The sequence below is a fragment of the Arachis stenosperma genome, chromosome 6 (assembly GCF_014773155.1).
Source record: "Arachis stenosperma cultivar V10309 chromosome 6, arast.V10309.gnm1.PFL2, whole genome shotgun sequence".
Classification (NCBI taxonomy): Eukaryota; Viridiplantae; Streptophyta; class Magnoliopsida; order Fabales; family Fabaceae; genus Arachis; species Arachis stenosperma.
Genome location: NC_080382.1, coordinates 135,902,467 through 135,913,696, shown reverse-complemented (window position 1 = coordinate 135,913,696; position 11,230 = coordinate 135,902,467). Strand labels below are relative to the sequence as shown.

Genomic DNA, 11,230 nt, shown 5'->3' with positions numbered 1-11,230 from the left:
AAGAAGACGGACTGTAGAGGGAGCTTTATAAAATTAATGTGGTTTAGGAGTTTGAAAGATTGTATAGTGTTGAATGATGATGTTCACATTCAGATGCATGTAAAGTGTCAAATAATGTTGTTATTTGGGACAATTCTGTTTGGAGATAAGTCGGGTGCAGCGATGCATTGAAAATTTTTGCCTTTGCTCCGTCACTTCGGTGGGATCATACAGTTTAGTTGGGGTTCGGCATACCTAGCACACTTATATAGATCATTGTGTAGGGCTACTCGTGTCGACTGCAAGGAGATGGACGGTCCGCTGACACTGTTGCTTACTTGGGCTTGGATCCAGCTACCATTTCTAGCGCCGATTCCCGACAATCCCCGAGTGTTTCCAATTGCAAACAGGTAATTTTGATTAAAGTATGCATTGAAAGAAATTCTAGAAATTGTATTTTGTTTTCCATAAAATAAGTTAACTAATGGGTTGTCCGACGGCATGTGGCGTAACTGGGACCGTAAAAATTATGCCTACCGATATAATTCGCTTGCGCACTACAGGAGGTTGTTGGATGATCTACAAGAAGGACAGGTATGTTGTAAAATACAAGTACCGAATGTAGCTTGTTCAGTGAATCAATTGTTGTGTAATCATCTGACTGGTTCGATGTGTCCAATTTGTTTGGCAGGCTTATATATAGTTTCATTGTATTACTTATAAAGTTAGATTATAATTACGATTATAGAATTGTTTCTGTATTTTTGTATGTGTAGCTAATTGATAGTGTTAAAATATTACCCTTAATTATAAATAAGGTTTATAATTTAAAAAATCAAAGACTCAATTAAAAAGATACAAAAAAGATGATGTTAAAATATTCTAACTCTTTAAAATAAGAATATTCGAAATTCAATTAAAAATTATTAAAAATTTAAACTCAACAAAAGTTTATATTCAATATGTTTTGTATTAAATATATTTAATAACCTATTATATCATATTGGTTGAAATTAGTTTTTATAATGTTAATTTTCTAATAATACTTTATTAGAAAAAATTTATTTTTTTATAATTTTTAAAAAATTAATTAATATTATATATATTTTGTTACACTATATCTAGTTATAAAAATTTTATTTATTTCTAATGCTTATATTAAAAATGAAAATAAATTTAAATTAGTGAATTTTAATCTATAATATAATAATAATATAGTAATTGTTTTATATATCGTACGAATATAAATTAGTTATTTTTTTATTTACAAAAATTTTAAGAGATTTGACCTATCGATATAACTCGTATGATAAATTTTATTTTAAAAATATATATATATATATATATATATATATATATATATATATATATATATATATATGTGTGTATAATATTGATTGTGGCATATTTTTTTATATGAACAATTTCAGAAAAAAATTTAATAGTTAATTTATTACTTTTTTGTTTTAGTCCAATTTAAATATTTTTTTATTATTTTTGAAAAGAAAATCTTTTAAAAAATTTAATAATGTGTGACGAGAAACACCAAATAAATTATACAAAAATCAATTAAAATGTAACACTAAAACATCTTTAACAAAAGATGATATAAGCATCTTTATTTGAGTGTTCCCTTTCTAAAAATTTATCCCGTCTATTCTCTCATTCTCTTATTGAAACATGTCGATTATATGTAGTATTGTATTCGGATTCAAACTTTAACAATGATTAAATAATAAAAATAAAATCTATCCAAATTTTTAAATCACGCACTTTTTTTTCTTTTTTGTTTGATTTTTTTCTTTTCCTTCTTCTTATATTTTTTCTTTTTCTTTTAAATTTTCACAAGTTCTTTTTATTTCTTTCTTCTTCTCCTTTTCTGCTAAATCATATTTTTCTTGTAATGACAAATATAATTTTTAAAAATTTAGTAACTTTTAAACGCATAAAATTAAATAAAATGACTACTTACGGAAAAATTTATTTATATAAAGATAATAATTAATATATACATAAATATTATATTAAACACTTTAATTAAACATATCAATCTATCTAACCATTTTCAACCATTATATCCATAAAAAAAAAGGTATGTTTAGTCAATATGAAATAAACGCACTCGCATGCATTCTGAAACAGGCAATTACTCCTCGTCAGCATTACTTGTCACTCCTCACCAATTTTTATCTTATATTACAACACCTTCTGGAACTACTTATCATGTTTAGCAAAATAGTCAACATTGGTAGACTAACTAATCTTTCACTTGCAATTATTATTTTGACTCTTACGTTTCCTCTCAAACACGAAGGCTGCTCAGTTTGTCTCAACATTTGATGAAAAATGCAACATCAAGTGAGAATAAGATTATAAAAATGGAAAATTATCAGGTGTATCCGAAAACATCGGTGTTTCAGTTATTTTAACCGTTGATTTTAATTAATATATATTATATATATATTTTTTTAATTCAGATCAACAGTTAAAACAACTAGAACACCGGTGTTCTCGGTACACCTGATAACCTTCCTATAAAAATAGTTGAAAGATGTACGGATATGAAATATAAGTCCATAGAGCCTAAAATGCTAGTCCATCTTAATTTATGATATTTTGATAGTTCATGAATTAGTCCGTTTAACTTTTTTGTTTTTTTAATAGTAAAATAAATTAAAATTAATATAATAAAAATAAAAGGTGAAAATTTAATTATAATTTAAAAATATATAAAAAAATAAAATTATAGCATATTTTTTTCACCGTTTTTTTTACATTCTTAACAATAGTCCATCATAATATACATTTTTAATTTACTATAAACAATAAAAAATATAACAATTTCAACTTAATTTTTAAATAACGAATAATTTTAAAATAATAACAACATTTATAATACAGTACAACATGAAAATAGAAACAAAATTTTGTGAAAAAAAATAAAAGAATTATTTTTATTTTAAAAAATAAGGTATGCCATAAAACTTGGTGCATATATATATCTTGTCGTGAGGGAGAGAGTTCAAACTAAAATAAATAAGAAAGCAGAAAAAATTAAAATAAAGAAAATCTATATATATTCTTGTAGTACCCTTTTGTGTTAAAACAAAAAAAAAAAAAAAACTAGTCCAACGGGCCAACTTGCCTTACGGCACTAAAATTTGCAGATTTGACAATTTTTTTCGTTTAATAAATTTAAAATTTTAGCTCGACTTGCCTTTTGTTGAACTTAGTTTGATAGACCTAATTAACACGTTTGACTTGTTTTGATCACCCCTATCTATATGTAACAAGTTCGTAACTTAGATATAAAAATTTTGAATTATGTGTTCAAATGAGATTATGAACCTGGCTGTTATTTGTATACAACTCAATTCATCTAATCCCTTATTACCTAAAAATATAATGATAAAGCCCAAAACTTTTGAAAATGATAAAGTTAACATTACAATAAAAATTTTATTGAAATTAAAACTAAAATATCCAAATTTTATAAAAGTTAAAAATGTAGTTAATTTTTTTTATCTATTTATAATAATATTCCTAACAAAATATCAACGCTCTAACAATAATCCCAAAATATAATATATCTAAATTAAACTAAATGTTTGGAATTGACATTGAAGATATAGAAAAGAAGAAAAATAGAAAAAAAATTGGTAAAGAATAAAGATTATAATTATATATTGAGAAAGATGTATATTATAATTAAATCCATATTTTTAAACATTAATGACTAATTAATAATTAAAAACAATAAATTCTAATCACCCTATAATATTTTTCAAAACTAAATTAACACAAGACATAAAATAAATCGACAATTATCGCAGTTCCTTCAGTGGGAAGGTATCTGTATTATTTCATTTGATGCATGTAGAATTGAAGCACAACATTCTCTACATTTAATAACACCAAGTTTTCATTTTTGTTTCTTTTGCCCCCATTAACACGGTAACCCTCTTTATTATTTCTCTTTAAAATTGTTATGTTCCAATGCATTATTGTCCTTTCCTCTCTCTATCTCTCTGGCCCTCTTCTACATACCTATTTATATTCATGATGATGTTCTTTATAGACTTAAACTAACCATATATCTGAGGGTACCATTAATGTCAGATATCTATGTAATAATTTAACCGTACCATATATAGCATCTTTGTGTTGTGATTCTAGAATTTAAAATCTCAATAATTAGGCCGAATAGTCTAATTATTAGTAATAGTATGCTTAATTACTTCATTTAGTTGTAGTAGTAGTCCAATTAATAGTATATGAAGTGTGAACATTATTTATAAGGTGAAAACTCGGGTAAAGTCAACTTCACGCGAAGTTAATATTTAAGAGTCGTTAAATGAAAATTTAGTCAAATCAGTCAAATCATCTAACGCCTCTCAAGTATTAACTTCACGTGAAGTCGACTGCACTTGAATTTTTACTTATTTATAATTCAGAACTTCTAGAACATGCCTATGTTAGACTTTGGGTATTACTTAATTTTTAGTGCAATAAAATCATCATTTAGAAAGAAGGTGCAATATAAATTTTCAACTTATTTCGATACTGTTGCAAAAAATATGGTTTAGGGTTAAAAATCAATCCCTAAATTAACTATTATATATTTATATATATATTTATACATGTTAATTAAAGGTCAAAATGATAATAGACTTCCAATAGATGAATAATTGAACTTGTTTATGATAATATAATAATTTTTTTTATGAAACCTCAAATACGTATTTTTTTACGCTGTGATTAATTTTTATATACACATGATATGATTAATAAAATTTTAATACGTAACACAACATGAAATGAGTTGAGAATATTCAAATTAATTTGGCTCTTTTAGAAGTAGTAGTTTTAACTTCCAATTTTAATCACTTGTTTAAACCTAAATCTTAAATTTCTGTGATTGAATTTCTTATAAACCACAAAACATCACCCTAAAACTTGGTCTTTATTCATGATGAGGCCAAATATTGTTGAAATTCAAGTTTAAAATTCCAGGAATATTTTGAAAATAGTTTAAATATTGTTTGAGTGAAGTAATAATTATGAAGGGCAGGCAGATGTATTTATTATGAATGGAAATTTTAATGTATGTAGATGCTGAATTGATCCTCTCTATGTTCTTTTGCTAATTACAAAACAATTCCTCTTCCACTTGCAGTTTGTGTAAGGAGGCAAAAATAACTAACTCATCATAAAAAAATAAATATACCTGCATGGCTGCATTGCATTAACACACCAACTATATCAACCTGCTACACCAAATAAATATCACACAAGAGATATAGATTCCATTCACTCACAATTTTTTATATTTTTTTATTCGAAAATAAAATTTTAATTAGAACTTTATAAAAATTATTGGATAAAACTATATAATAGTATAATCATTCATGTAATTTTTTTTTATAAATTAAAATTTTTAGAATGAATAATTTCATGATATAATATCAAAACTCTACATCTAAAAAATTTAGAATTCGATTATTGGTTATAATATAAGACAAATAAAATAAAAAAAAACTCATCCAAGAATATATTATTTTGTTTTTCTATTTATATATTTATTATTACTCAGTATACATTAAAGAAATAGATTGTACTCATTCTTCTTTGTTTAGCTCAGTTTCTAAACATTGGAAAAAACATTGCTTAATTTAATTAGCTAGAAATAATGTTTATAAGAATTCTTTTTCTTATACTTAAAAATTAAAGTTCATGAGTGGATTTCACATTTAATTAAAATAATTCTTTTAACTGGTGTTTTAAATATTTAGGATTTCATGATATAAAAGACCTAAAATTATAAACAAAATTGTTGTATCTGTTGTCATTATTATAGCTACTGTGGTTCATAGTTGTTAAGTTGAAGTTTGCAGAAGAGTGTGTCGGTCGGAAACTGCCACTATTGTCTGATCTGCTGCCTCTCAGGCTCTCAGCATTCGTGGGATTCAGTGCAAAATGATATCAAACACTGCTTCTAATTCCTCTTCCATGCAACTATCATCTTGCGGTTTCATCATCATCATCATCAGCGTAGAAATTCATGCAACTATCAGAGACACCACTGATCCTTTTGTCGCTACTACCATGCATATATCACATCACATTTTTAATATACTAAAACTTTTTCGAAATAAAGTGCTGTTTTATCCTTTATCGTTTAAATTAAATTATAATTTTATTTTTTAAAAAACGTTTTTTTTATTTTAATTATTTGAATAAAACTAAACTTTTTTTTCTAAATATATTTTTTATTATTTTATTATTTGTGCTCTCAAATTACTATAACAATTATGATAACTACTATAATTATACTTTTTTGTCACTATTTAAAAAAATCATAATAAAAAAATATTTTAAAAAATAAATTTAATTTTTACTAAAAAAATTAAAATAAGATAAAATAATATATTTAAGCTAAAAATAAAGCATTTCAAACATTAACGACAAAAGTAAAACTTAACTTAAATATTAAAAATTAAAAATTAAAATAATATTTTCTATTTCAACCCCCTTATAGTCCTTTGCAAATTTTTTAGCCGCCATTGCTCCTTTCAATTAGGAAAAACCCTACGCCAACTTTTCCTTTAATTAATGATAGGCTAATTTTGGCCATTTATTTTTAATTTTTTTATTTTATTTTCTTTGTCCTCTGTTTTTTAATGGTAAAATAAATATTATTTACAAACTAAAACTTAATTACTAAATTAATTATTATTTATTTGTTTATAAATATTATTTTATATATTTTTAATATATATTTTATATTTAACATATATTTCATACAAATAATTAGTTTGATGATTTTTTTTGTGTGTACACTTAACATAATTTGTTAAATTTTTTATTTATTAATTGTTAATGTAATAAAAAATTGATTTACTAATTAAAACATCCTTTTTAATTTTTTTAACTCAAAATTAATTAACCAAAGATAGATCGTTTTAATGATATTTTTACCTACGCACTAAAAGAGATACTCTCTCTCTCTCTCTCTCTCTCTATATATATATATATAGTCCTTGTCTAAATAGAAAAATAGTGCAGACCTTTTGCTAGATATTCCAGCAGATAGCAAGCTAAGTCCAATAATCCGGGAGGTGAAGATGGAAACAGAGAAGCTTCCAGCAATGGATAATAACAGCTTACTTTGTGAAAGTTTGTTGAATAACACAAGAGAGTTTGGTGGAGAGGATCTGTTTTCCATTTTAGAGAGCCTTGAAGACTTGAATAGTCCTCCTCCTCCTCCTCCAAGGAAGAGACAGAAGGTTAGTGCATCAGCATCCGAAGATGGAGAAGAAAGGGTATTATCGTCACATATAACTGTTGAGCGCAACCGGAGAAAGCAAATGAATCACCATTTGTCTGTCTTGAGGTCACTTATGCCCTCCTTTTATGTCAAACGAGTAAGTCTCCATAATCTCAATTCATATTTTAATTAATATTTTATTCTAACCTATTCTTCCTACAATGTGTAGGGAGATCAAGCATCAATAATTGGAGGTGTAGTTGATTACATCAACGAATTGCAACAAGTTCTACAATGCCTAGAGGCCAAGAAACACAGAAAGGTATTTTACACAGATAACGTACTAAGCCCAAGACTAATTATTCCAAGCCCAAAATTAAGCCCAAGAATACTAACCCTGCCGCCTATTAGTCCAAGAACTCCACAACCTGGAAGCCCATGGTTGCACCACCACCAACAAGCATGTAGTGGCGGTTACATTTCCAACAACTCTTCCTCCATTGAGCCTTCTCCTTCTTCTTCTGGATCTGATAATATGAATGAGCTTGTTGCGAATTCAAAGTCGGAGATTGCTGACGTGGAGGTTAAGTTTTGCGGTCCGCATGTATTAGTGAAAACTGTGTCACCAAGAATTCCTGGGCAAGCCATGAGGATAGTATCAGCGCTTCAACACCTTGCTCTTGAGATTCTTCATCTCACCATTACCACTTCTGATGAAACCATGCTATACTCTTTCACTATTAAGGTATCTACACTCTTCTCTATATATGCTTTTTTAAGACTACGATCTACAAATATATCATCAAATTAGTTATCAGTATAAAATATATGTTAAATTATAAAATATAAAATTAAAAATAAATTAAATAACATATATTATCATTTTCTTGTATTAATTGAGCTATTAATGTTGCATAGTAAATAAATATTATCATTTAAGTCAATACTTGGCTAGTAATATTTTGTATTTATATTTTCAAAAATTTACACACACAAAATATATAATATGCATTTATATTTATTAGAATTTGCATATATAAATGAATAGAGTTTGTACTTATACTTACTAGAATTTGCATACATAAATTTTAAATTTATATGTTAAAGATAATTTAGTATTTATGACAATAAAAACTGAATTGCTAAAAAAATCTCCACAAATTTTTTGTTAATTAATTAGTGCAAAAAATGAGTTAATTCAGTATATGAAAAAGAATGAATATAAGTAATATTTTTCTTTAAATAATAATTATGAACGAAGTTATATGAACGAGTAGTTTTGGGAAATTCCAACCAATATTATATGAACATTATCCCTAATCATATATCATACGAATTGTTAACTTCAGTTTGTTATAAGTCACGCTAGCTAGGAAATTATAGCAGTCCATTCTAGTATAATAAGTACCATCTGAAGTTCACTAAATATCAGTTTTTATTGAGTTTGGATTTCTAATCTTTTTCTAATATTGAATTTTAGATATTTTTATTTTAAGAGTTTCGATTTTTTTTTCCTGAAGTTAAATGTTGGTTGTACAATGTTAGTTAAATATAAATATTGATTTTCAAAACTTTCTGTAATAATAATAATAAGTTTCTCCATATATAGGACCAGCTTAAAATTCTAGACACCAGCAATTTTAATAATTCATCATATGCATGAAGTATTATTTTTGTTATTACTGAAAAAAAAAGTCAGTTCAAAATTCTGAGATGCATAACTCCACACCATCATATATGGTGTCTTTTTCTTTAGTCATTTTCATCAGTAATATATATTATTGAGCACTGCATGAGTTTCACTGTTTCAGTATAACAATGATGTAAATGTTTCCGTTACTTAAACCTGGTCCTCCTAATCAATATATATGTCTTAGATTCCAAGTTTTTACAACTCAAGTCTCTACTCATGAAATTAACTTCACTACTACTACTGCTGCTGCAGCATCATGATATATAGTAACACAAAAAATGATCATGGTGGTGATCATCAGAATAACGTTTATTTAATGAAGTAGTAATAGCTAGTCATAAATATTATGACCACTTAATAGATAGATAGATAAATAATTATATATTTAACATATTTATTGATGTAAGACAGCGCAAGTTAAATGTTGATCTAATATAAAAATTAGTTAGTACATATATCCATTGATACTATTTAATAGTTGTTATTTTTATCTTCAAAAATTTTTCGTACATAAAAATTCATCGTAGAGGATAGATAGATAATGTACAAATTTATTTTATTTTATATTAAAAATTTGTTTTTTATTTAAAAGAATGAGAATAATAAAATAAAAAAGCATATATTTTGTTACCGCAAGAGTAATAATAATGATAATTAATTATTTATAATTAATGGCAAGCCGTGCATACACAGTATATATTTTCAGTGCATGTGGTATATCCAGGGATGTATATGATTGCACTTTGCAGGCATTGTCTTCAGTTGCTGCAAGACAACAAAAACTTATTAAAAGCACTATTCTTGTATATTGGGCCAATCTTTTATGAAACAATATGTGCCAGCAATCAGCATGCATATATAACAGAAAATATTTTATTATAAAATTTTATCCTCATAATATATGTTTTCTGGGTTTGGTCTTAGAAAAGTTTAAGCTTATTGTTTTGATCATTATATTAATATTAATTATTGATGTGACAAACTAAAAAACTATATAGCAGGATATGTAACATTAGAATTGAAGTATTATTAATCTTATGACAACTTATCTATTAATGTTATTACCATTTTGTATTGGTCGGTAATAAAATATAAAGATTATGTCATTTGAGTTATAATTCGTTAGCACATAAAATATATAATTTATATTTATATTTATTAAAATTTACATACATACATAAGATAGTACCGTTTATATTTATATTTATTAAAATTTGTTAATATAAATAAGTAAAATTTATTTGTTAAAGATAATTTAATATTTATGTCGATTAAAACTGATCAAAATTACTAAAAATTACTGATATCAAAGTTTTGTGCTGTTTATGAAATGCGTTGAACTTTGGTCATTATTATTCTTATGTTTCTTAAACTTTGTGTGTAGATTGGGATTGAATGCCAACTGAGTGCGGAAGAACTAGCTCAACATATCCAGCAAACATTCTGCTAAAGATGACCTGAAACATTTGTTCACACATGATCTCTTCCTCTTTTTCATCGCTTACTCATTTACATGTATGTAGGTAGTTAGTTTACACCAATGGTAGAAGCTGTGGATCAGCCACATAGCTATCATCATTCATTTTCTTTTTGAGTGTATTTTGTTTTTTGTTTTAGCTACTGTATTTTGTTAGTGAAATTGGTCGTTATGACATGTTTTAGCTGCCAGATTTTTGTAACCAATTTGAGTTGGTCGAGTTGTGAATTTATTGGTCCGTTTAAGTAAGTGTCAATGTTCGAATCTTGCTTTTTGTATATAATAATTCATTGACTAGTGACAGACTCTTAAATAGAACTTCGATGTAAGACATATAATAATTCAGCTAGGTTCTTGTGTTGTCTTTGTTTAAATTTCAGTGTATTTTTGCCTTAATCAATGTATTTAAACATAAACAAAATTTTAATGCATAAAAGCAAAAGCGAAAATCAATTTAAAACGGAAAAAAGTATATAATGTGAGGGTGACACCAATTGTAATTGACCACTCTCAAGCGAAGCTTTAATTTCATTTCTCTATTGTTTATATTACATTCTATTTCCGTTTGTGAAATTAAATCTAAAGTCAGTGTTGTAGAATTTGGAATGTAACCAATTTAATTTTAAAAAATTTAAGTTTTCAGTATATCACATGTTCAAAAGTATAGGAAAATATTCATATACCATTATCAAACATAAATTTCAAATGTTTTCCACTACAAATATATATTTAAAATATTATGAAAAGTCTAGAGTGAAATGAGAAGATCTAGAAAAATTTTGCTATCATCCTTATTCATATTTTGTCCCAAAAA

General features: G+C 25.8%; 1 protein-coding gene across 1 annotated transcript; it reads left to right on the top strand.

Moving 5' to 3' along the window:
* Window positions 1–7,103: 7,103 nt before the first annotated feature.
* LOC130934729 (transcription factor SPEECHLESS-like) lies at window positions 7,104–10,534 on the top strand. The gene is made up of 3 exons (XM_057864270.1): window positions 7,104–7,403; window positions 7,476–7,991; window positions 10,324–10,534. Exons 1-3 carry the CDS (start codon window positions 7,104–7,106, stop codon window positions 10,387–10,389), a joined length of 882 nt encoding a protein of 293 aa, XP_057720253.1. The 3' UTR covers window positions 10,390–10,534.
* Window positions 10,535–11,230: the final 696 nt, after the last annotated feature.